Below are 27,908 nucleotides of genomic sequence, written 5' to 3'. Positions count from 1 at the left end.
GATAATTATGAGGGTTTTATGATGGCTTAGTGGTGTAGAATGAAGAAGAAACAATTAGGTGATATTGAGAATTTTTTTTTGAAATATGACATAACATGTGATGTGGCGCGAATGACATACACTCTCCGATCATGTGACCGGTTATACATATCTTAGGGTGAAAATAAATTTAGTTTAATATAGTATAAGTGTGTAATAGATAGTTATAATAGTTTGATTATATCATCGACTTTTCAGAACAAATTGAGGATGTATTTTGACTTTTCTTCTTTTTGGCTTCTTAAACATAAATTTGGATCACACGTTTTATTCATTTCAATTTTCTAACTAGCAAGACTCCAAATCGACGTGTCATTTATATGCGTTGAGGTTCCCCCTGCGCCACTACGTTTATGAACTCTCATATCCAATTTTGTCATTTCTCCATTCCTACTCCACCGGAGAAACCATGGCGGCGAATCTCCTCCGATTCTCCCTCTCACACGATCACAACCTCAAGTCCAAGTTCATTCGCTCCAATGTCAACCACGAACGACGCCGTATCAGCGGCCTTCACTTCAATCCTCTCATACACGAACGACGCCGTAGTAGTCAGCTATTTCTGCGGCGCAATGCTGTATTCGCGAAGGTAGCTGGGTTCGAAGCTCCGGCGAGCGCAACTGAGCAGCAGCAGCAGATGAAGAAAGATGAGACGACGGCGCTACTCGATGTGAGCGGGATGATGTGCGGCGCGTGTGTCTCGCGCGTCAAGGCGATCTTGTCAGCCGACAACCGAGTTGAATCGGCTGTGGTCAACATGTTGACCGAGACAGCTGCGGTTAAGTTGAAAGTGGAGGCAGCTGAGGAGAGTGGTTTGGCGGCTCAAGAGTTGGCTAAGAGGTTGACCGAATGTGGTTTCCCGACGAAGAAGAGGTCATCGGGGTTAGGAGTGGATGCGAAAGTGAAGAAGTGGAGGAAAACGTTGAAGAAAAAGGAGGCGTTGCTTGTTGAGAGTCGTAATCGAGTGGCTTTCGCTTGGACTCTGGTTGCCTTATGCTGTGGAACTCATGCTACTCATATATTGCACTCTCTTGGCATTCATATTCACGGTAAACGCACATTTCTTTCTCGACACTAAAAACTGAAGGCTCTGCAAAAGTTTGGAGCCTCTTCTTGAGTGAATGGAAAAGAAATGTTGATATCCGGTTCCATAACGATCAATATTACACTGCTTTTCTTTGAAATTATATATAATTCAGCTTGGAAATATCTGTACCAAAAGCTAAATAGCTAGTATTTGATGAAATTCTCTATTCTGGATAACTCAGACTAGTTGACCTACATTTGTACAGGTCCAGTGTTGGATGTACTGCATAATTCTTATGTCAAAGCTGGATTGGCAATAGGGGCTTTATTTGGACCTGGACGAGGTTAATCACTATTTGTTTATTCTGTTCTTTTTCTTTCTTAAGTGGCTGTTACTTTCTACTTTATTTATCTTTTTCTGTGTTCTTTAGTTGGTTTAAGTTCTTCGTTACTATCAAATCGGTATGATCGTGTGATTGAATTTGATGTCCAGTTTTGATTGTCATCTCTGCGGTTAAACTTTGAAGAGGTTCCATAGCATAAAGTTGTTATGAATATTAAGTTCGCAGATTGATAGTGTCATGTCAAGAATTAAAATGAAAATGTGGGCGGGCCCTTCCCTGCACCTCATGCATTATTGGGAGCTTAGTGCACCATGCTGCCCTTTTCCCCCCTTAAATACTAGCGTCATTACAGACAGTTATGTAGATAGGAACTATGTAGCTTATCATCCTAGTTCATTAATGACCGAATAAATTATGTTACAGACCTGCTCTTTGATGGTCTTCGAGCGTTCACAAAGGGATCACCAAATATGAACTCTCTTGTTGGCTTTGGATCGATTGCTGCTTTTGCAATTAGTTCTGTAAGAATCAATTGAAGTTGTGCTCTTTATCTTTCTAGCAGCTCTTAAATTATGATTTCAATGCCTGTTTCCTTAATATGTTAGAAACTCATTACTTTCTTGAGTAAAGACTGATATTCTGACAACTTCTTCTCTTTCTTAGGTCTCACTCCTTAACCCTGAGCTTCAGTGGGATGCATCATTTTTTGATGAGCCGGTTTGTCTTTTCTTACTTTCCTCTCTACTTCTCTGGAAGTGCTTAGATTTTCTTTCTACTTTTTCTGTTCCTGTAGTTTTATTTTCTCGCTCATATGTACTCCTATTTTCTGCTGTTTCGGACAGTCAGCAGATTGTAATCTTTTAACTACTAGTTTCTCTTTTTATATTTTGTTAATAAATTTAACTGCTGAGAGGGTCTTATCAAAAAAAAAATGCTGAGAGGGTCTTATGCACTACATCAAAAAAAATGTTGAGAGGATCTTTCCCTCCACAAAGTTAAATATAATAGGTTGTTGAGATTTGGTGCTACAGATAAATGAGCCTTATTTGACGCAGGGCTCTTTTCTAACATTAAAGAACCTCAAGCTTCAAAATATTTCCATCTGAATTCCTAGCGGAATTCAAATAATGTCATCATGGTTTCACATGGTCCCAGGTCCTCTACTAAAAAGGGCAACCCGGTGCACCAAAGCTCCTGCTACCACAAGGGTCCCAGGTCCTCTACTCTAAAATCATTAGTCATATTTATCTTGACTTGTCTGAAATGATTTTGAAATGTGCCGCTAATGATACGTGCTAAATGGCCATCATAGCTTATGATGACATCATTGGAGGCCAACACTTAAAGACTCAAGCTTTGGTCACCTCGAGGACACAAGAGCATGCATGGAGGACCCGTTTTGGACATTCAAGAGAGCAATTTCGTGTGTGGAGGGTTGCTTGGAGGCTTGCCTTGATGACTATTCGAGAGCACAAGTGTTGAAGTGTTTTGAAGAGCTTTAAACACTCCAAAACACAGGCAGCCCCTAATTTACACACCAAGGCCGCCCCTCTCATTAAGGGTACTTTGGCCATTTTGTTATATAATAAGCTAGCCTATAAATAGTCTTCTATTAGGTCATTTGCTCTTTAGTTTTTGGATGATGAATATTTGAGACATTGAAAGTTCTCTCTCTTTGAGAGTGTAGTTCATAGTTTCGGGCTTGGAAAAGCCATCTTTAGTATAGGGCTTGGAAAAGCCGATATTGTACGTTGTTTAGAAACGGTGGTTGTGAGGTGAAGTTGATTCTCTTAGCGGTCACCGTAAGAAGATTGGTGTTTGTACTTGTGGATTTTAAGGGTTTTTACGTTTGATACACGTTTGGGTTCTTGTTTTTCGTAAGTCCTTATGGCATCTTTGCCTATCCTTTACTTTTCTTGCAATATTTGTGTTTGTTTCTTGTTAGTATGTTCACGGTTTGTGGAGTTTTTGTGTGGCTGCCGTGTTCTTGTTCCCATTGTTCTCTTGTTGTTCTTGTGTTGTTTGCTGGTTGTTGTGTTTCGCGGTCGATCCGTTATCAGCTAACCACTGTGTTCTTTCTCCTCTTGCAATGGCTGAATTTTGTGAAATTCCATAAATCTTTAGTCATTCTGCATCTAGCAATCACTAACTTCCACTATATAGTTCTTGTTTGTAGTTATTTTCCAACTCATTATTATATCATTGATGCTACGCCCCGTTTGGATTGACTTATTTTAAGTGCTTTTAAGCCAAAATTGACTTTCAAGCACTTTTGAAGTGTTTGGGTAAATTTAAAAAGTTCTTATAAGTACTTAATTTTGAGCTAAAATGCTAAAAATAAGCCAAAAGTCATAAGTTAGAAATTTTAATTTATGGCTTCTGGCTTAAAATGCTAAAAAAAGCCAAAAGCTATAAGTTAGAATTTCTAGCTTATGGCTTATAAGTCAAAAGTAAAAAGCCAAAGTCAATCCAAACAGGCACTAATTGTACTTCTATGATGGTATGTATCGACTAAAATCTATTCAGTATACTAAGCTGCTGTTTGTTCTTTCTAGCGATGAATTTGCTCAGTCAGATATATTGATTTTAGTATGCAGGTCATGCTTCTTGGGTTTGTGTTACTAGGGCGTTCGTTGGAGGAAAGGGCAAGGCTTAAGGCATCTAGTGACATGAATGAGCTGTTAGTAAGTTGTTTCTGTTCCTTGTGATTTAATAAAATGGACCAATAATATGGGCTATGGCCTATGAGACTGTTCAATATTTGACTATCCCCAAAGGTTGGAAAACTATTAACCACTGGAATATTGGTGGTTTTAGATATTGGAGCTCTCTGATACAGTAGCTGAGTAGCATCAATGAATATGTTGTCAGCATTCTTGAGACTTCTATGCTAAACCACATTTAAACTTGTTGTTGACCAATATGTTGTCCTTGATAGCATGAAATCCAACTATTATAAATGTTGTTTTCCCATTAAGTCCTCAAACTTTGAATCCTATGCACACTCTAGGTAAGATATTTGAGATGGAAATGAACCACGCCTTCTATCATATTATCTCTTATTTCGTTGATGCATTAAAGAGTTCCCTTTTCCAGAAAGCTACTATTGTTTATAAACAGTTATACTTTTGGAGTTTGACCTTTTACTTAACAACAAAGTGTAATCTCACAAGTGGGGTCTAGGGAGGGTAAGATTTATGCATGCCTTATCCTTACCTTTGTGGGGTAGAGAGGTGGTTTCTGATAGACTCTTGGCTCAAAAGGAATGTTATCTAAGCAGGATTGAAGAAAAAATAACAACTAAATAGTAAGATACAAAGCAAATGAAGCAACAAGCAATATCACACATAGAAGAATAGGAGACTACACAATTACTAAATAATACTAGTATACTACCAATAATGAGAAGAGGAAAGGAGGAGTCTAGCCCTCTACCTCTTCAGTGCGTGTAAGAGGTGACCTTACCTCTCTCCAAAAAAAAGTGCATGTAAAAGGTGCGTGTGAAGTGGGCTACGGATTTTCTAGTTTTAGGAGTTGCATAAAAGCACTAATCTCTTATTTCTTGTGGCAGTATTTATTTATACACATCTTTGAAGGAAAAAATTATGTTTAGTATTTTGAACATTTAAGACTTGTTTTACCTAATACTTGCAGTTAGCAAAGAATAATCTAAGGTTATTATCGGGCAACATTTTTCTTACTTTATTAAACACAATAAATTAAGGCTACACAAGGCTACTTTTTATTTTGATATTGTTAGAATATGAGTAGGAATGGGAGTAGCATATAAAATTCTACTTGGAAAAGGATTATAATGTAGTGTCCTATTAGGAAAAGGATTGGAATGTATTGTTTATAAATAGAGCCTCAATGTAATAATGTAGTTATAACAATTAAATAATATTTCTCTCCTATATTTATCTCATGGTATCAGAGCTTCCATGATCTTGGTAAAGAATCAAAGAGTTTCCACTGTCGGCGGGCGGCTATAATCCATATATGCCGTCCGTCTGGCCAATGATTATGTTAGCAAAAGTTGGGTCACTGACTCACTGTGTATCTTTCTAATGACTACTTTTTCATATTTATTTTTCTTAGTATCGTACTTCTTTTCGGTGACTATTTTCTCATATCTGATTTACGTAGCACCGTGCATCTTTTTGGACTATTGTCTCATATCTGAGTTGCATAGTACCATGCATCTTTCTGGTGAAGAGTGACTTTTCAGATTTAATTTACATAGTTCCGTATGTCTTTCCGGTGACTCCTCATATTTTTTTCAGTAGGGTCATGCCATTATTCCGACCCTGCCCATATAATTTCTCTTTTCCAGTAGGATTGTGCTGTCATCAGAGTCATTATATCCTATCCAGTGTTGATGTATCATAGCCTTTATAATTTTGGTAGAAAATCAAAGAGCTTCCACTGGCGACAGACGATTATAATTCATATATGCCGCTCGCTTGGCCAATGATCATATTAGCAAACTTGGGTCACCATGCATCTATTCGGTGACTCAAATCTGATCTGATTTGCGTGTGGTCGTGTCATCATTCCGACCTTACCCATCTAATCTCACTTTTTCGGTAGTCGTACCGTCATTTCGACCCTACACATATTTCTCCTTTTCAGTAGGGTCGTTTCATCATTCCGACCCTACCCATATACTTTTTTTTTTCCTCAGATTATAATCACTTTTCAGCCATCAAATCTAATAATCCGGTGTGTAAGCATGTTTTGGCTAAGTTTTCGGTGACTTTCATGTTCAAGATCTACTCGTCTCTTGATTTCGAGATGACCCGTATATTTTATACCAGTTTTCGGCAATTTTCCAGCGACACATCGACTTTACAACAATATTTACTACTTTCGGATCACTTTTTCAGTTTGTTCCGTTTCAACTGAGGTCTCCCAGATGTTCAAAGCAGTCCTTATCAGTTTTCTTGCAGATATCTTCACCAAGTCCCTCACCGATTCTCATATTTAGTTACATTGATAACAAGCTTGGTACATATGTCTTCTATGCACCAGCTTGAGGGGGAGTGTTAGAATATGAGTAGGAATAGGAATAACGTATAAAATCCTACTTGGAAAAGGATTATAATGTAGTGTCCTATTAGGAAAAGGATTGGAATGTATTATCTATAAATAGAGCCTCAATGTAATAATGTAGTTATAATAATTAAATAATATTTCTCTCCTATATTTCTCACAGATATATATGAAATTGAATACATTTCACTATTTAGACAAGATCCCCAGAGTTAGCTAATGATTTCACTATTTAGACAAGATCCCCAGAGTTAGCTAATGAAGTGCTGAAGAATTTACTAAATTGAAGGTTGTATTGTACCTTACTTTATCCCTTTGTTCATGATTAGAGAAGCTTCTATACTTTGTTACTCCTTTTCTTATGAAATATTGGCGTCTCTCTTTTTGCAGTCGCTTATATCCACAGAGTCTAGACTTGTAATTACTTCCTCCGGCAGTGGTTCCTCAACTGATGTTGTCGATTCTGATGCAATATGTATTGAAGTTCCAACCGATGATATTCGAGTTGGTGATTCTTTGCTCGTGTTGCCGGGAGAAACTATTCCTGTAGATGTAAGTAAAATTCTGCGTGAGTACTTTTCTTTCGGGCTGCTGTCTCTTGTACTTCAATTATTGCACTATTTTATTGTAGTTACTGTTCTTTTTTTTCAGAATGCTTTGTCATGATTTCTATAGTATTTGCCATGTGTCACTTCCGTTGTTTTTCCTTGATCTGCTTTGATATGCTTTTCCTTGAACTAAGGGTCTATCGGAAACAACCTCTCTACCTCCCAAGGTTCGTGTACACTCTACCCTCCCCGGACCACACTTGTGGGGTTACACGGGGTATGTTGTTGTTCTACTTTTCTTTCAGGAGTTCATCCCAAGGACGAATATATGAATATCTTCATTTAAGCATAATAGAATACGTAAGGCTAATTTCCTTGGATTTCGTTGGTCCAAGCACTTAGGTGCTAATGTAAACTACAGCCATCAACTACTATGAACAGAATATGGAATCATTAGACAAGGAACAAGTTATCTAATGATGGTTTCTAGCTCATTTGTTTGCTTTGCAATTTTTGGTCCTTATCTAAAAACAAATTGAATAAGTGTTCCATAGGAATGATTATTTTTGAAGTTCCCACAGGATTGAATAAGTAATTCTGGACAAATGAAAAAATTTTCCTATTTAAAAGCAACTGATTAATTATTAGTTTAAAAGCTTGTATGACACCTTTTTCACTCTTCGGAAGGAACACAAATGCCTGATCAAGTATGTCGAGTTCTATTTAAGATACTTGTTTTCTCCTGTTTGTTGAGTAGACATACAACATCTTACATTCTCAAATGATAAATCAAACTTCCTTTGCAGGGAAGAGTCGTTGCAGGTCGAAGTGTTGTGGATGAATCTATGCTCACTGGAGAGTCTCTTCCGGTGTTTAAAGAGAATGCCGATTCTGTCTCAGCTGGTACAATAAACTGGGTATGGTGGTGTCAAGATTCAATTAATCAATCAATCAAATATGATAATCCCAAACTAGTTGGGTCAGCTATATGAATCCTCTACATCTGATCTGCTCTGTTTGGACGTGGTGCCAAGATATTGCATGTATAGACATGCTATTTGCAGTTCTCTGACGTAAACTAGTTTACTGTGCCATGTGTCATCTGTAGCAAAGTGAGGTTTGATGGCTTTTTAGAATGCATAGTTATTGTTGCTGTCAATATTGGAACAGGCTAACACCAACTTGCATCCATTCCAATACTGGAGAGACATTAGATTCAGATGTTAACTGGTCCTTGTTAAGGTTATATGAATGATGGTGCATTAGGTTCACGCTGCCATTTGTTTTCAGATTGGCTTAGATTTGTGTCACTTATGCTGATCGAAATGTTAGTTGATGAACACCTTATGCCAGTAGAACTGCATTTTTTTGGTTTGAAAGACTGGAATTACATTTCTGTTATTATTATTTTATTTTGAAGTCCCTGTTTTTATGTTTCAGGATAGTCCTTTGAGGATTGAGGCCTCTTCCACCGGTTCCAGTTCAACAATTTCCAAGATTGTTAACATGGTCAGTACACTGTTTCTTAGTGATGTTTTCTCCTTCCAAGTAATATTTGTTGCTTGGAATATTTTCTAGCATTTAGGTGTTTAAAACCTTGAGGAGGGAAAACAGATACCTTAGCACGTAGGGATCTTTCTTTGTTAGGTTAGTAAATCTAAAAAAACTACTCCGTAGGTGATTTCTTCACATCTATTCAAGCCTTGGGTACAGATATACCTGGAATCTGGTTGTAGGAGATAGCAGGTACCTCGTGGAATTAGTCGAGGTGTACACAAGCTGACCCTGACAGAACCACGGTTATAAAAGAAGATTAAAGCTACTTTGTTGATGTAATGACGTAGAACTTGAGAGTACAAAATTGATCCCAACTTCTGAAAATTCATTAGTAATGTCGTATAAGATAAATTCTGGTGGTTATTCATCGAGTTAGTAGTCGAATCTTGTAGTGTCTGAAATTCATTTTTTTTGTCAAGTTATCTAAAGGCAGGAGCCTATATGAGAAAAAAAAGACCTCAACCTGTGGTCTTAGGCACTGTTTCGAGACAAGGTCCTTTCTGAACCTTGGAACCCTCTACTCGGTGGATTTCTTCCATCAGAACCTCCCTCTCCCTTCCTTCTTCCTTCGATTACGATGGATAGCAGAATATACTTTCGATTAGGAGGAAAGTCATACGACATTACGGAGTCTAGGTCCAAGTCGGAAACATGGTACGACTGCGTCGAGAGTGCTTGACACCATATGAGGAGAGTGGTGTTGAGAAAAGGGTCATCCATTGGGTTTGGATTCTCAGAATACTCAGTGAAGCATCAGGGATCAGAGGAAAGTCCTTCAAATCATGGAGATGCAGGGAAATATTCCACAAATATTTTTCTATCTCTGAAGTTTTAACTAGTAATCAATCATTACGGTAAAAGGGAAGGACAGGGTCAGTTATTATTCTGCTGGAGAACATATTTAATGAAGCGTGGGGGATGCTTGCAAAAAAAAAATTGAGTCTTCCATTAATAGGATTTCAACAACTACCAGGGGCGGATCTAGCTGCAAACAACGGGGGAAGGAGCTACTTAGAAATGGTTCATAAAAATAACTGGACCCGAAAGGAAACAGAGGTAATTGATGATGCTGAGTTGCTGAAGAATTGAACCCACCTTGCGGACAAGAGCCTACTTTGAAGGTGTCTAGTGGGGTAGTTTTCTGGCGAAGATGAGGCTCCTACTAGAAATGACGTTAGAAGATTGGACAAAGTCTTGTAAAGGAGCACGAGGAGTACAGGTCTACAATATGAACGACCTTATGTTTCTCTTTGATTTTTAGTCAAGAAGTGCAGCCGAATATGTTTTAATGACGACAATAGGATCCTGTCCAAAAAAACACGAGTTTGAGTGGTTGTAGATTCGAGTTCTAGTGTTACCTCTTCATCGATGGTCTAGCTCGATAATGAAGAAGATAGGTGAAAGATGTGATGGATGGATGAAGCAGAGGAGTCCGACTTGAAAAATCATCTGCGATTGACGAGATTACGAGCCAAAGGTCTGGCAGATTAGATTCTAACAACCATCAACGTTGCCAATGGAGACATCATCTTCACACTGCCTATCTTGCAACATATCAAAAAATTTAAGTAGAGAGAGTACAACAACGACAACAACAACATACCCAGTGTATTCCCATCAAGTAGGGTCTGAGGAGGGTAAAATGTACGCAGTCCATCCCACTACCTCAGATGAAGTAGAGAGGTTGTTTTCGATAGACCCTCGGCTCAAGACAGATACCAATATAACAAACGAAACACATAAAAGCATGCAACCACAAGGTAATACTATAATAACAAATAGTAAAGGATAATCATAGATATCACCAATGCACCACAAACGTACTCCTACCCACTAACCCTTTACCCTAATCCGCATCCTCCACTCCTTCCTATCAAGGGTCATGTCCTCTGTAAGCTGTAACTGCTCTATGTCATGTCTAATCACCTCCCTCTTAATACTTTTTACGCCTACCTCTACCCCCTAAAATAATCCATAGCCAGCCTCTCGCACCTCCATACAGGAGCATCCTTGCCCCTTCTCATCACATGCCCGAACCATCGCAACCTCACTTCCCGTATCTTGTCCTTCGCTGAAGCCACTTCCATGTAAGTCCACACATTTATCGCAACATCCTCATCTCCGCCACCTTCAACTTCTGTATGTGGGAGTTCTTAACTGGCCAACACTCCGCCCCATACAACATAGCCAGTCGAACTACCAATCTGTAGAACTTACCTTTGAGTTTGGAGGCACCTTCTTATCACAAAAAATTCCCGAAGCGAGCCTCCATTTCAGCCACCCTGCTCCAATACAGTGCGTGACATCCTCCTCATCAATCTCCCCGTTCTCTTGAATCATAGACCCAAGGTACTTGAAACGCTCCCTCTTCTAGACGACCTGGGAATCAAGCTTCACTAAAAAAGAGAGTAGTGCTCTACAAAAGAGAAGGGGGAGATTATCGAGGGAACGTACCATCAGATATCTTGAGATATCTTGAGGCTAAGAGATCTTCAACTGGTTGAGGTTAGGGAAGAGGAACCCTGGGGTTTGGACAACATGGACATAAGGTACTACTACTTCCGTTTCATTTTACTTCGCCCCTTTACTAAAAATAATTATTTCAATTTACTTGTCCGATTTATGAAATCAAGAGAAGTTTACCATTTTCTTTCAATACTACCCTTATCATTAAATGACTACTTAAAGTATTAGTAGTCTAATTTGGATATTCAAAACATATTTAATAAGGTTAGTTTGGTAAAATAAGCCCTTAATAAATATTTTTTTAAAAGGAGTGCTAAGTCAATATGAATGATACAAATCAGCCAACAAACACAAGAAACAAGATGAAAACAACAACACTAAAGAAGCAAGCACAAGCCAATTACAAGACAACAAGAACACCACCAACGATTTGCAATAAAGAAAATGATAGATAGTGAGACATACGCTATTACAAGCTTTAGGAACTAGTGTGTATCAAACACTACAGCCCTAAGACCCACAATAACAACACCACACTCTTACGAAGATCTCAAGGGAACTGGAATCCCCAAGCAACCCTCGTTTCTAAACGGGTAACCAACACAACGATTCCACGTTGCCACAAGTGAATCCACACTTGTAAAGACATTCTCAAAATATAATCCAGGTTCCTGAAAAATGAACTAAGAGGAGCTATTTAAAGTCTTGTCCTAAACTTATTACATAATAAAAGACCAAAAGGCCCTTAATGAGGCTTTACAAAAGGGGCGGCCTTGGAGTGTATACATGGGGCGGCTTTGGAGTGTTTGAAGTCTTTCTTCACACTTCAATGCTTGTTCTCTTGGTTAGGCATCGAAGGCAACCCCCAAGCTTAAGTCTTTATGCGTTGGCCTCTCACAGTGTCATCGAAAGCTATGATGCCCCCTTGACTCGTATCATCCTCCCCTTCTTGAAAAGGATTCGACCTCGAATCCGAACCTCTCAAAACCAAAGGAAGGACAAACATATACAAACTCCTTATGGCATGAGGGTTAAGGTTAGTACAAACAATCATAGCATCATGCCAAGGTTGCACACACTTCACATATAGCCAAACATTCAAGAAGACATTGGAAAAAGTCAACATTTTAGAGTGCAAAGGATTCGGCTATAAAAATCATCAAGAATTTCCCTTAAGTGAGTTCCATTAACAACATAACCAAGCAAATCATAACATGTTGGAACAACTAAGGGTGGAAGCAAGGAGTCTTTAAGGAGTAGATTGCCCTTCCAATCACAAGAAACCATGCTTAAGTACCGCACCTCCCCTTTATCCGAACAACCTTCCAAGAAAGAATCAGCTAGTCTATCCACATAAGTGTGGCAAGAAACAAAGAACAAGAGTTGTTTATCAAGTGGAAAACATACTTTTCTTGGAACAACAAATAGACTTGCCATTCGGAATAGGGAAGCCATACATTTTATGCACATTCAAGACATTCCAAGAGACATCAATACCATCTAGGTGGGACTTCAAAGCAAATGTCTTTATAGCATTGTCTACTCTAGGTAAATGTCATCATGATTCTAAGACACGAGACACGGGAAAAATCATGTAACCACCATACTTCAAATGATCATCGGGATCAAATGGGTAGAGTTTCTTCGTAAGTGGTGGGCCTTTAAACACTTCACAAACATCCCCAAGTGATGGGCTATGTTCACACACAAGTTGGTCCAAATTATCTCAAAACAATGTAATATCACTTATCTCAATGGCTTCAACACTAGGTGGACACAAATCGCTCTTACTAAAAGCGTCAATTTTGTCATCGTAAAGATGAACTAGTGTTTCCACGCTTTCAAGTTGTACATTATCATCATGAAGTAAAGGGACATTAGGCTCACTTAAAGATAGACTATCTTTCACACTTAGTTGGCTATTAGCCTCATTTACTAGAGTGCAAGAGTTAGTTTGATTACCTTGAAGTTCATTTGGAGCATGTCCACTCAAAGGAGCTTGAGAATTTGGTGGATTGGAAAGGGTGGATTTGGGAAAACTTGGATGCTCTATTTAGGAAAACTTGGATGCTCTATCATGTAATCCAACCTCTTTGAAAGAGAGTTTTCCTTTCCTTCCATTCTTCCTTCCATTCGGCTAATCATAGCATCACATTTTTTAACGAGGAACCTAGCCTAGCCTAGCCTAACTAGGGATACCACCTTCGTTCTCCATTGAACATATCAAAAGAAATACTAAATAAACAAAAAAAAAAACAGCAAACAAGTTAAGGTTAGAAAAGAAAACATCCTCACAAGCTCTCAAGCTCACACCTTTGAAATGTCACTCAATTGGCGTCGCAAGTGGTGGTATCTCGTTTATACTCCAATGAGGTTACTCGGTACCCATTATGGCTTGAGGTCGGAATAGATTTTAGTTTGAAACGACACAAAGAAAATATGTACGAACTTGAACCAAGAAACTACAACGAATTACAAAAAGATAAAAGCACACAAAGAAAGATGACAAGAAGAAACAGATTCAAAAGACTAATCCACAACCTAGTAGGTGATTACTAGTTGTCAATTAGTATTAGGAACAAGAAATGAAACTAAAGAAACAAAGAAAAGAAACTTAGAAATCTGAAATTTGAGCTTAAGCAATTTTGGGTAGGGTGAGGATGTGGTAGCCTCTCATTGTTTGTTGAAATTTTGAATTTTTTTTTTCTTGTTCGCTATTTGTATTGGTCAATCTTCAAGTTGGAAGAGTGTAAATCGGATTGGGAGGGAAACAACAAGAAGATTTGGAGCCCTTTTCAATTTCAAAAAGTGTTTTGACTTTCTTTGCATCTTTTTGGCAAAACATCTTTTTGAAAGACTTTTGGCTCTTTCCTCTTTTGTATGCCTTGGTAGGTGTCCTTTCTCCCTTTTTGGCAAGACACTTTTTAGGAACCCCTTTTTCTCCTTTCCTCTTTTGTAATAGTTTTGGAATATGTTTTCAAGACTAACAAAGACTACACTCTCTTCCCACTTGTGTTTAGATCAAACACCACTTTCTTTTCAACGAGTTATGAAGATGGTGAAGAACACCAAGAACACAACTTCTGAATCTTGGAGTTCTAAGGTTCATGTTGGACCCCAAACATCAACAACACATGTTCAAGCTCAAATCTTCAACAACAAACATCAACAACACGTTTTTCAAGCCACCAATCCTCAACAACAAAGAACAACAACACGTTTTTCAAGCTCAAGATTTAGATCTAGACTTAAATAGTGTTAGTGAAGAAGAACCTAATACTAAAAACAATCAAGACATATAAAAAAAGCTCCTAGATCTAGACTCAAAGTTTCGGCCAAGATACACAAACAAGACAACTATTTCTCGGCTAAGGTACAAAAACGGGAACAACCTCATTTTTTGAGATTTTCGGCTTTTCAACACTTTTTTTTTTATTTTCAAGATAACAAGCCCAAGATTGATTCCGTAGGAACGAAATCAATCCTTGCTTTGATACCAAAAGATACAAATCAGCCAACAAACACAAGAAACAAGATGAAAACAACAACACTAAAGAAGCAAGCACAAGTCGATTGCAAGACAACAAGAACAACACCAACGATTTGCAATAAAGAAAAGGATAGATAGTGAGACATACGCTATTTACAAGCTTTAGGAAATTAGTGTGTATCAAACACTAGAACCCCTAAGACCCATGTGAGAATTAAGAAAAAGGCTAGCCCGGTGCACTAAAGCTCCTGCTATGTACAGGGTCCGGGGAAGGGCCCCATCACAAGGGTGTATTGTACGCAACCTTACCTTGCATTTCTATCAGAGGCTATTTCTAAGGCTTGAACCCATGTGAGAATTAATGGAGAAAATATTATTGAAATTGTTGTCTCTAAATTATTACATTGAGACCCTATTTATAGACACTATATTTCAATCCTATTCCTAATAGGACACTACATTGCAATTCCTTTCCAAGTAGAATTCTATATGCTATTCCTATTCATATTCTAACATTCCCCCTCAAGCTGGTGCATACAAATCATATGTACCAAACTTGTTACAAATGTAATAAATACGAGGATTGGTGCGGGACTTGGTGAAGAAATCTGCAAGTTGATCACTTGACTTCACAAATTTTGTAACAATATCCCCCGAGAGTATCTTTTCTCTGACAAAGTGACAATTAATCTCTATGTGCTTGGTCCTCTCATGGAGCACTGGATTAGATGCAATATAAAGGGTTGCCTGATTGTCACATACAAGTTCCATCTTACCAGTTTCTCCAAATTTTAATTCTCTCAGCAATTGCTTGATCCAAACCAGCTTGCAAGTTGCTGCAGCCATTGCTCGATATTCTGCTTTGGCACTAGATCGAGCAACCACACTCTGTTTCTTACTCTTCCAGGACACCAAATTACCTCCTACTAAAACACAATATCCAGATGTAGAATGTCTATCAGAGGGTGATCCTGCCCAATTAGCATCTGTATATCCAATGATATGCTCATGGCCTCGATCCCCGAAGAGTAGTCCTTTACTTGGAGATGACTTTATATATCGCAAAATCCGAACAACTGCATCCCAATGACTATCACAGGGGGAAGTCATAAGCTGACTTACAACACTCATAGGAAAAGAGATATTAGGTCTAGTCACTGTGAGATAATTCAACTTTCCAACTAACCGCCTATACCTTCCAGGATCAATGAGTGGCTCCCTTTGTCCTGGCAGAAGTTTAGCATTTGGATCCATAGGAGTGTTAATGGGTCGACATCCCATCATTCCTGTTTCCTCAAGAATGTCTAAAGCATACTTGCGTTGAGAAATAACAATACTTGAGCTGGACTGAGCAACCTCAATACCTAGAAAGTATTTTAATCTGCCAAGGTCTTTAGTCCGGAAATGCTAAAAGAGATGTTGCTTCAAGTTAATGATACCATCTTGATTATTGCCGGGTAAACAATATCGTTAACATAAACCACCAAATAAATACACAGATTTGGTTTAGAATGGCGATAAAACACTGAATGATCAGCTCCACTACGAGTCATGCCAACCTCCTGAATAACTGCGCTAAACTTTTCGAACCAGGCTCGAGGAGATTATTTCAAACCATAGAGTGGCTTTTGCAATCGACATTTAAGGCTACTAGACTCCCCTTGAGTAACAAAATCAGGTGGTTGCTTGGATAAACTTCTTCCTTAAGATCACCATGCAGAAAAATATTCTTAATGTCCAACTGATAAAGACGCCAATGACGAACGACAACCATAGAGAGAAAAAGACGGACTGATGCTATTTTAGCCACGAGAGAGAAAGTGTCACTATAATCAAGCCCAAATATCTGTGTATATCCTTTGGCAACAAGGCGAGCCTTTAGCCGATCAACCTGACCATCTGGACCAACTTTAACTGTATAAACCCAACGACAACCAACAGTAGATTTACTTGCAGGAAGGGAAACAAGCTCCCAAGTACCACTCGTATATAAACCAAACATCTCATTACATAGCCTGTTTCCATCCTGAATGGGAAAGTGCCTCACCTGTAGTCTTAGGAATGGAAATAGAGGACAAAGATGATACAAAAGCATAATAGGGTGATGACAAACGTTGATAACTCAAGAAAGTATAATGTGGGTTAGCATTACGAGTGGATCTTATACCTTTTTGAAGTGCAACTGATTGACTAAGAAGAGGCAGGTTCGCAGTAGGGGAAGCGTCAGGCGTAAGACATGAATCATCTGGGACTGATACTGGACGTGGAAAGCGGTGATAAGTTAAAAGTGGTGGTGAGAAGTAACCGTAGATTCCTCAAAGATTGGTGTGGGTAAGACTGGAGGTATGGGTAAAAACTCAGAGATATTAAGATGATCAGAAGATGTATAGTAAGGTTGAGATTCAAAGAATGTGACATCATCGGACATAAGGTAGTGACCCAGATCAGGTGAATAGCATCGATGCCCTTTTTGAACTCGAGAGTGATCAAGGAAGACACATTTGAGAGGACGAGGGGCTAATTTATCTTTTCCTGGGGCTAAGTTATGAACAAAACATGAGCTCCTAAAAACACGAGAGGGGATAGAGTAGAGATGTGACTGAGGAAATAGTATGGAATGGGGAACCTTATTCTGGATTGAATATGATGGCATTCTGTTAATGAGAAGAAGAGTGCGAGCAGTCTCAGTGAGATACCTATTTTTCCTTTTTGCTATACCGTTTTGCTGAGGGGTGTATGAACATGATATTTGGTGAATGATTCCTTGATAAGTCATGAATTCTTGAAACTGGGAGGATAAGTATTCTAAGGCATTATCACTACGAAAAGCACGAATAAAAACGCCAAATTGATTTTGTATTTCAGCACAAAAACTTTTGAATATAGAGAATAACTCGGAATGATCTTTCATTAAGTAAACCCAAGTACATTTTGAAAAATCATCGATGAAAGTAACAAAGTAACGAAATCCTAAGGGTGAACTGACTCTATTAGGACCCCAAATATCCTAATGAACTAATGGGAAAATAGACTCTGAGCGACTCTTAATACTACGTGAAAATGTAGCACGGTGTGTTTCCCAAGTTGACACGACTCACAATCTAATGTGGATAGACTAGACAAATTAGACACCATCTTTTGTAGCTTGGATAGACTAGGATGTCCCAAATGTTTGTAAGGTCGGGAGGATCTGTAGCGGAGCATGCTGTGAAGGAATTTGAAGAGGGAAAATGGTAAAGGCTTTGTGATTCATGTCCTATGCCAATTGTTTGTCCCGTTTTGCGGTCCTGCATTAGAAAAAAATCATAAAAAAAGTTATACTACAATCAAGGGTATATGTCAAACGACTAACAGATGCAAGATTAAAAGGACAACCAGGGACATAAAGAACAGAGTCTAGAGTGACAGAAGATAGGGGTTTGGCTTGTCCAACTCCTTTTGGCTCTGTTCGAGATTGTGAATAAACAATATCAGACAAAAGTGATTTATCACCAGGAATATGATCAGAAGCACCTGAGTCCACAACCCATGATCCAAAGGTAGGAGATTGTGCAGTTGAGGCTATTGGTAGAAATATATGCTTACTTGCTTGATACTGAAGATACTCATTATATTCCTTGCCAGATAAATACACCCGTTGATCACCTGTGGTGTTAGACTGAGCAATATGACCACTTTTAGGTGGTCGACCATGCAAAGAATAGCATATTCCATGAGTATGTCCAAGCCTATTACAATAACTACACTTAGGTCGAGAATAGCATACCCCACGAGTATGTCCAAACCTTTTACAATAACTACACCTAGGTCGAGATCTTCCAAATCGACCTTCCTCTCGTCGATTCTTCATAAACTATGACATCTGAGTTTCTGACCTCCTCAATAAGATTCTGATTTAATCATAAAAAAGAAATACTGCCGGAATTTGGCTCGGGAAAAGAAAACTCGCCGGATATAAGATCTGATGTCCGGGAGTTGCTCGGAATCAAAAAATAATCATATGAGTAGCTTCAGAATGAAGAAGCGAGGCTACTGGCAAAAAGAAATTGCCTGAAAAGTCGTCGAAATTATTGCACGCGCCTGCGCATGGGCTGACGCGCTTGCCGAAATTTTTCTGCCGGCGGCGCGTGAGGGCGCGTGAGAGGCCTATTGTCGGCGAGTCTGACTGGGGTTTACTCGTCGAGAAATTTCGATCATGATGGTGGTGTTGGTTTGTTTTGAAATACACCGTCGTAAAATATATTTGTTTGGACAACAACTTCCGTCACCGGGCAGTGACGTCGGAATGATGTTTTCCTCACGAACCTTGCTTTGATACCATGTGAGAATTAATGGAGAAAAGATTATTGAAATTGTTGTCCTACATTACAATCCCTTTCCAAGTAGAATTCTATATATCTATTCATATTCTAACAACCCACAATAACAACACCACACTATTATGAAGAGCTTAAGGGAACCAGAATCTCCAAGCAACCCTCGTTTCTAAACTGGTAACCAACACAACGATTCCACATTGCCACAAAGTGAATCCACACTTGCACAAGTGATTCCACACTTGTAAAGACACTCTCAAAGAGTATTCTCAAAATATAATTGAAGTTCCAGAAAAATGAACTAAACTAAGAGGAGCTATTTAAAGTCTTGTCCTAAACTTATTACATAATAAAAGACCAAAAGGCACTTAATGAGGCTTTACAAAAGGGGCGGCCTTGGAGTGTATACATGGGGCGGCTTTGGAGTGTTTGAAGTCTTTCTTCACACTTCAATACTTGTTCTCTTGGTTAGGCATCGAAGACAAGCCCTAAGCTTAAGTCTTTATGCGTTGACCTCCCACGGTGTCATCAAAAGCTATGATACCCCCTTGACTCGTATCACAATATGAGTCAAGTAAATTGAAACGGATTGAGTATATTGGTGAAAGTGCGGTGTGAGGGGTCACGTAACTAAGTTGACTATTGTTAATGAGTTGGATCTACAAAATTATTCAAAATGTTCTGGGCTTAAACAGTTGTGCCCGAGTTAGCACGCCCAACATTCTAAATAAGACAATAAAACATTGTCATTGAAATTAACAACATAGTTGAGTTTAGAAATGACCCTAAAATGTGCTAGTTTTGATATTTTATACCCCCATAGAAGAAGTCTTACAAAAATGGCCTCCATAAAGGGTGGTCTTGATTTTAAGGCCTCGCTTAATATATTTTGCCCATAAGTCGGACATTCTAACTTTTGCACAAAAAGCAGACGTTTAGGACATTTGAAAACAGTGAACCTGCTCAATTGAACAGAAGTTATGCCTTATAGGCAGAAGTTAGAATTTAAAGTTGTTGCCCATCAAATGTAAGTTCTAACTTTTGCCCATAAGATAGACGTTAACAACATTTTAAGACTCTGAGCCTGTTCAATTGACCACAAGTTCTGCCTTATAGGCAAACGTTAGAATTTATTTAGCAAGACAAAAATTGAAGATCACACACTTTGAGGGGCAAAAATTCAAGACTCACGTTTGGGGAACAAGACCAGACACTTTGGGGGATGCTAGGCGTAATTTTTTGTTAACAACTAGGCAAACAGATCAGAGATTCAAGACAACAATTTATCCTCTATTGATCAAAACTTGCTAAAATAAGTTGAATCAAAAAGGCTCTCAACGCAAGTTCTTCAACTGGGAGAAGACGACTAGTGCATGCAGAGTTATCACAACCAATTACAGAGGACAAATCAGAAGATTTTTTTTTTCACCTGAAACTATCAAAACTGCTTTACTTGAAAAGGATAACATAATTCAACCACAGACGTCCCATGAACTATGTGGATTCGACAACTTGGAAACGTAACGTATGACAAAGACAACAGTTTCTCTAAGACCAAGATATTGTTTAAAACAAGAATCTAAGTAAATTTGGGAGTACACAACCAGAGTAAACTACAATCTCAGGAAAAGGGTAACATTGTTGATCGCAATACAGTGTAGTTTACTTGAAGCACTTTGCATCCAACAGAGCCTGTCCCTCAAAAGGCTCATGGTCTTCAATCATTTGGCTAACACGCTCCTTCTGGGCTTCATCGTTGATGTCTACTTGCTTCCATTCATAGAACTCCATGTCGTAGACTTCATCCATAACGAACTTGGGAATTTCCTTTCCATGGAAAAGCCACAAGCCTTGCTCCTTGAATGGGGCTCAGAACCAACAATCAACATCTTACCAAAAGCATACTTGCACACCATATCCATCCTTTGCAGAAAACCACCAACCTTGTTCAAGGTTACAAACGAAACTGTGTTCTCATCATTTTACTTGTAATCACAAAACCAGAGAGAATATCCTTCAGGGTCATACATGTCCCAGAAACCTTTAACATCAACCTCACGGAAGTTGGTCTTGGTGTTGGAGTAAAGCCTCTTCCAATCATCCAGAATCATCAGACTTGGAGGCAAGAGATCAAGAGGATTCTTTGGCTTAGGCTTGCGTGCTGCCTCCTCCTCTGCAGGCTTAGGTTCTTCCTTAACCTCTTTCTTTGGCTCCTCCTTAGCCTTGGGCTTTTCAGTCGCCTGTGTGGGCTTTTTGGATTGTGGAGCTGGGATAGATTCAGCTTGTTTCACCATCTTGCAGAAATTTGGCTGATTAACCACAGTCCAGAAGTATCTCTCTACATGTGGGAATTCCTTGGTAAAGCTCTTGGTCATTATCATCCTAAAACCAACGCTCAAGTTGCAGACCATAGTGATGTGAAACCAATGTGATTGAATGTCCAACCAAGTATGTGTTGGATGCAAAATGGGTGTTCAAAGCACCAAGAGCTCTCTTTAATGCAGCTACCGCAACTTCCTCAGTTGGAGGAATGTATACAGCATAGCCAAGGCGTGGATACAACCATCGTGCAATGTTTGCATCAACTTCAGTGGCAGAAAAATCATTCCATTGTTCAATTTGAGCATATTCAATCAATGAAGAGCCAAAAAGAGGATTATTGGGCTTCGTTTTAGTAACCGTGCAATGGCATTGCTCTCAAAAACAGGTCCATCAGGTGTTTGAAGCACAGAAACCTTTCTAATTGGATTCATCTCAAGAAACTCAGGTGTCTTGTTTGACACACCCATCTGAAAATCCTTTGTAAGTTCATCTCTCACACCTGTGTACTCAGCCGCAATGAGTCCCTTTGCGGCATTTTTGTTGTTACTTGTTGAATGTAAAATCAAAGCCATGGCCGCACGCACAACAGCTGAAACAAGAATGTAACGCGGCGGTGAGATCCAAAGGAAAGAGGCAGGCACAAAAGAGAGCAAAAGAGCTTTGTAAGTTCAACTTTCACACCTGTGTACTCAGCCGCAATGAGTCCCTTTGCGGCATTTTTGTTGAGAAGATGAAAGTGAAGAGCAGGGGAAAACTAAGCAGATAACCTTCTTGAAAGAACAGATACCTATTCAATCAGATGCTTCTGAATGTGGTAATGAAACGAAAATGAGTGCAGATCTATGGTGATATAAACCTAAGAACAATAATAAAACCAACAACAAAAACACAAGGCACGAATGGGAAAAAGAAAGACAATAAAATAAAGGAATCAAAAACTAGGATAAAAAGGTAGACAAAACCATGGATTCAAGAACAACCATTTCAAAGACGAGAGACCTTTCTCGAAATTCCAAAAAAAAACACCTACCCTATGAGAAAAACCTCAAGAGAATTGAAATTCCTAAGCAACTCTTCTTTCTAAACAAGAAACAACTAAAAGCTTTAGTAAGCTCTCATAATCTCTTAAGAACAATAAGTTTTCGGTTCTTGAAGACCCTATTTATACTAAGCAAATAAAGAAGACCTTAGGTTATTACAGTTCTACCCTTAATGAAGTAAGGGCCTTGTTTGAGTGCCTTAATTTGGGGTGAATTCAAGAATTCATCAAGAAGCACACTCCTCCCTTTTCTTCCCGATGTATGCTCCATCAAATGTTATCACGAACACATAGAATCCTCGGGAGGATTCCATAATGCATTCAAGTGCATCCCTCTTCATGAATAACTCGTGCAACTCACATGCTTTACTCCTTGTAAAAGGCCGTTGGAACCTTGGGCTGCATCATTCTCCCCTTCTTGAAAGGAATTTGTTCTCAAATTCAAGGGGTCTTCATCAGGCACATCGATAGGGGAAAGATCATAAATATTGATGGTGTTGTGCACTTGGTATTTCGGAAGGAGATCAACTTTGTAGTCATTGTCATTAAGCCTCTCAAGCACTTCAAACAAACCATCTCCTCTTGTTGGGAAACCTTTTTCCCTGAAAATGAACCCAAACTCAATCACCCGGTTCAAGCACTACCCTTTTTCGGCCCTTGTTGACTGTTTCTTGATTTCTTCTCAAGTTGAAGTCTCACGTTCTCATAGTTCTAAAAAAAAGTCTCACTTTCTCATGCAAAGCTTTCATGGCTTCGGCCCAATTGTTACCATCTAAACTCAACATAACATCTTGAGACAAAGGGGTTAGATCAAGAGGGTTTAGGGGGTTAAAGCCATAAACAACCTCAAATGGAGACATGCCAATAGGATTATGAATGACAGATTATATGCAAATTCAACTAAAGGTGATTGCTCTTCTCAAGATGTGAGTTTTCCTTTGAGGGGTGGGGAAAGGGGTATATGAACCACAGAGAAGTAGCCTAGACTTAGCACTATGATATTCAACACATTGGCCACAAACTTAAGCAACATCACTACACATTTTAGGCCAATAGAAATGTTCTTCAAGGATCCCCAATGTTTTGTCAATAGCAAAATACCCCATCAAACCCCCATCATGTGCCTCCCTCACTAAAAGTTCTCTCCACGAGCTCATGCGCGCACATAGTCGCTTGTTCCTGAACAAGTAGCCATCAAATTTAGCAAATGTGGGGTAGTAGGTTTATCCTTAAGCTTATGGTCCCTATCCCATGCTCCATAATCTTGGTAGATTTGAGTAAAAGTGGGGTCCTCGGGGTACAATGATTTCAAGCTTTCAAAACTCCACAACTTAGAAGTCAAGGTAGAAACCAAAACATGTTTCCTCGACAAGTCATTCGCCGCCACCATATAAACCTAAGAACAGAAACTAAAACTAACAACAAAAACACAAGAAACTAATGGGAATAAGAACAACAACAACAACAAACCCAGTGTATTCCCACTTAGTGGGGTCTGGGGGGAGTAAGATGTACGCAGTCCATACCTCTACCTCTGATGAAGTAGAAAGGCTGTTTTCGAAAGACCCCGGCTCAAGGCACAAGATATCACACAAACACATAGTAAAACACAGAAACAGATGACATAACATAAATACGGCACCCATAAGGAATATAAAACAGAGGAAAGCAGAGGAAAGCACACAGATTCGTAATAAGCATGGAACACTGAATACGGAATCATAACGGGAATAAAAAATAAAAAATAAAAAAAAACCCCACCAAGTAATTCCCTACACTAGCGACCCAATCTGGCCCTACTCTTCTGCCGTAATTCGCGTCTTCCAGACCTTCCTATCTAGGGTCATGTCCTCGGTGAGCTGTAACTGTTCCATGTCCCGCCTAATCACCTCACCCCAGTACTTCTTCGGCCTACCCCTACCCCGCCTAAAACCATCCAACGCTAGTCTCTCACACCTACGGACCGGGGCATCCATGCCCCTCCTCTTCACGTGTCCGAACCATCTCAATCGTGCTTCCCGCATCTTACACTCCAGTGAAGTCACACCAACCTTCTCCCGGATAGTCTCATTCCGAACTCTATCCCCTCGAGTCAGTCCACACATCCAGCGCAACATCCGCATTTCTGCCACCTTCATTTTTTGGATGTGGGAGTTCTTAACTGGCCAACACTCCGCTCCATACAGCAAGGCCGGACGGACTACCACCCTATAGAATTTGCCTTTAAGCTTGGGCGGCACCTTCTTATCACACAGCACCCCCTGACGCGAGTTTCCACTTCATCCATCCCGCCCCAATACGGTGCGAGACATCCTCGTCAATCTCACCGTTACTCTGGATCACGGACCCGAGATACTTGAACTTATCCCTCTTACATACCTCCTGTGCTTCCAGCTTCACTACTACCTCGTTCTCCCGCCTCACGTCATTAAACTTACATTCCACATACTCTGTCTTGCTTCTGCTCACCCTGAACCCTTTAGACTCAAGAGTTTGCCTCCACATCTCTAATTTGTCATTTACACCCCCTCGAGTCTCATCTATCAGAACTACATCGTCTGCAAAGAGCATACACCACGGCACCTCCCCTTGAATACGCCGCGTCAACACATCCATTACTAACGCAAACAAAAAGGGACTAAGAGTAGATCCCTGATGCAATCCTGTTCGGACAGTGAAATGCTCTGAGTCTCCTCCCGCCGTCCTCACCTGGGTTTTCGCTCCCTCATACATATCCTTAATTACTCTGATATATGCCTGCGGTACTCCCCTCACCTCCAAGCATCTCCAAAGCACCTCCCTGGGGACTTTTTCGTAAGCCTTTTCCAGATCGATAAACACCATGTGCAGATCCTTCTTCCTTTCCCTATACTGCTCCGCCAACCTCCGTACCAGGTGGATTGCCTCCGTCGTCGAGCGGCCGGGCATAAATCCGAACTTGTTTTTCGAGATAGACACTATCCGTCTCAGCCTCACCTCGACCACTCTCTCCCAGATCTTCATAGAGTGACTCAATAACTTAATCCCCTATAGTTATTACAACTCTGAATGTCCCCCTTATTCTTATAGAGAGGGATCATGGTACTCCACCTCCACGCCTCGGGCATCTTTGCCGTCCTGAAAATTTCATTAAACAATCCAGTCAACCACCTTACACCAGCCTCTCCAACGAACTTCCAAAACTCCACCGGTATCTCATCCGGCCCCGTCGCCCTACCCCTACGCATCCTGCGGACTGCCTGTCTAACCTCTTCTACCTTAAAACGTCTACAATAGCTAAAATCCCGACACTCCTCTGAGTGCTTCAGTTCCCCTAACACAATAGCTTTGTCCCCCTCGTCATTCAAGAGCCTATGAAAGTACGACTGCCATCTCTTCTTTATGTGGCCGTCCTCCACCAACACTCTACCGTCCTCCCCCTTAATGCACCTCACCTGATCGAGGTCATGACCCTTCCTCTCCCTAGCCTTAGCGAGTCTAAACAACTTTTTCTCCCCTCCTTTCCCCTGTAACTCTGCATACAAGCTCTCAAAAGCGGCCGTCTTAGCTGCCGTGACCGCTGACTTCGCCTCCTTCCTCGCTGCCGTGCCGTGACCGCTGACTTCGCCTCCTTCCGACCGCTGACCGCTGACTTCGCCTCCTTCAAGAAAATAAAGGAATCAAAACTAGGATAAAAGGTAGATATAACCATGGATTCAAGAACAACCAATTCAAAGACGAGAAATCTTTCTTGAAATTCCATAGAAACACCTATCCTATGAGAACCTCAAGGGAAATTCCCAAGCAACTCTTCTTTCTAAACAAGAAACAACTAAAAGCTTTGGTAAGCTCTCATAATCTCTCAAGAACAATAGGTTTTAGGTTTTTCGAATATTCTAAGTCTTGAAAAGCATAAAAGAATGTTTTTTATACTAAGCAAATAAAGAAGACCCTAGGTTATTACAGTTTTACACTTAATGAAGGGCCTTGTTTGAGTTCCTTAATTTGGGATGAATTCATCAAGAAGCACACTCCTCCTTTTTCTTCCCGATGTATGCTCCATTAAATGCTATCACGAACACATAGAATCCTCGGGAGGATTCCATCATGCATTCAAGTGCATCCCTCTTCATGAATAACCCTTGCCAACTGTTAAGAATATAATTAAATAATAAAAGTGTGTTCTCTCTAAAGGCTTTAGCTAAAGCTTTTAGATAAGATGGTCACACACTTCAACATGGTATTAAAGTAGGCAAAGAGGTCTTGGGATTGAATTTCACTGCCACCCATTATCAAAAAGAACTTCCACATGCTTGGCCCATGAAAAAGAATCTAGCCCACACGTGAGGGGGCATGTTGAGAATATCATTAAATAATAAAAGTGTGCCCTATCTAACAACTTAAGCTTTTAGATGAGATGGTCACACACTTCAACACCAACCTTTGAGCTCATTTGCTTGACTCCTTATGAAAGGCCTTGGGGAACCTTGGCTGCATCATTTGGGTACAATGCAACATCTTGAGACTCAGTCAGGAGTATGGAGCAAAATTTGAGGGTTTTACAAAAGAAGCATGTCACTACTCACAAAGATCAATTAGAAAGAGAAAAGGAGACGATCCCAACCATTTTTTTTTACTGATAGTATGGAAAGAGAAAGTCTCTGAGGAGTTGGAATAGTCTCTTCCTTGACGTGAAATTTAAAGATGGGGAACCTAGGAGTTAATCAAGCAGGTGAAGGAAATTTGTAACTTATTTGTCATGAAGCTCAAAGTTCTATCATGGAACGTGAGGGGGCTTAACTGGGAGAGTAAAAGAAATGTGGCGAGTAGTAGTATTCCCACAAAATGGGGTCTGGGGAGGGTAAAGTGTACAAAGTCCACCACTACCTCAAATGAAGTAGAGAAGTTGTTTCTAAAAGACCCTCGACTTAGAACAAGAATCAGTATAACAAGACATAATAGAAACAAAAAAAAAAGCTGGAATACCACATCAACAAATAACAGAAGCAAGACAACAACAATGTATTACTATGAACTATCTATCCAAAATCACAAACATCACCACAACACCACGACTACTGACACGACTACACACAAAGCGTACCTTCACCTAGCAAGGACGCACTCTCACTTACTAACCCTATACTCTAATCCGCGTCCTCCAAATCTTCCTATCTAGGGTCATATCCTTAGTAAGCTGTAGCTGCTCCATGTCATGTTTAATCACCTCTCTTCCGTATTTATTTGGCTTACCTCTACCTCATCTGAAACCATCCATAACCAGCCTCTTACACCTCCGTACTAGGGCATCCGTGCACCTCTTCATCACATGCCCGAACTATCTCAACTCACTTCCTAGATCTTGTCTTCTTTCACCAAAGCCACTCCCACCTACTCTCGAACAACCTCATTTCTAACCCTTTCTCTCTCAGTAAGACCACACACATCTATAGCCGCATCCTCATCTCTGCCATCTTCAACTTTTGAATGTGAGAGTTCTTGACTGGCCTACACTCCGCTACATATAACATGGTCGGTTGGACTGCCACTCCATAGAACTTTCCTTTAAGTTTAGGAGGCACCTTCTTATCACACAAGACTCCAAAAGTGAGCCTCTGTTTCATCCATCCTACACCAATACGGTGTGTGACGTCCTCGTCAATTTCTCTATTTCCCTGGATCTAAGTGAGCCTTTGTTTCATCCACCCTGCACCAATACGGTGTGTGACG

The 27,908-nt window shown here is 39.9% G+C and overlaps 1 protein-coding gene and 1 pseudogene across 1 annotated transcript in view; one reads left to right on the top strand and one right to left on the bottom strand.

The window, feature by feature from the left end:
* Positions 1-235: 235 nt before the first annotated feature.
* The window catches only part of LOC107838893 (copper-transporting ATPase PAA2, chloroplastic), a 40,742-nt gene continuing 13,069 nt past the window's right edge, over positions 236-27,908 (top strand). The window contains exons 1-8 of the mRNA XM_016682140.2: positions 236-1,088; positions 1,332-1,409; positions 1,833-1,930; positions 2,073-2,126; positions 4,007-4,093; positions 6,852-7,013; positions 7,816-7,926; positions 8,450-8,518. Coding sequence (XP_016537626.1) covers positions 449-1,088; positions 1,332-1,409; positions 1,833-1,930; positions 2,073-2,126; positions 4,007-4,093; positions 6,852-7,013; positions 7,816-7,926; positions 8,450-8,518 — 1,299 coding nt within the window. The 5' untranslated portion in view covers positions 236-448. The remainder of the gene's footprint in view (positions 1,089-1,331; positions 1,410-1,832; positions 1,931-2,072; positions 2,127-4,006; positions 4,094-6,851; positions 7,014-7,815; positions 7,927-8,449; positions 8,519-27,908) is intronic.
* LOC124886742 lies at positions 20,407-21,796 on the bottom strand (annotated as a pseudogene).

The sequence above is a fragment of the Capsicum annuum genome, chromosome 8 (assembly GCF_002878395.1).
Source record: "Capsicum annuum cultivar UCD-10X-F1 chromosome 8, UCD10Xv1.1, whole genome shotgun sequence".
In the NCBI taxonomy this organism is placed as follows: Eukaryota; Viridiplantae; Streptophyta; class Magnoliopsida; order Solanales; family Solanaceae; genus Capsicum; species Capsicum annuum.
Note: the sequence above shows the minus strand (reverse complement) of the source record. Positions and strands in the feature narration are given on the sequence as shown.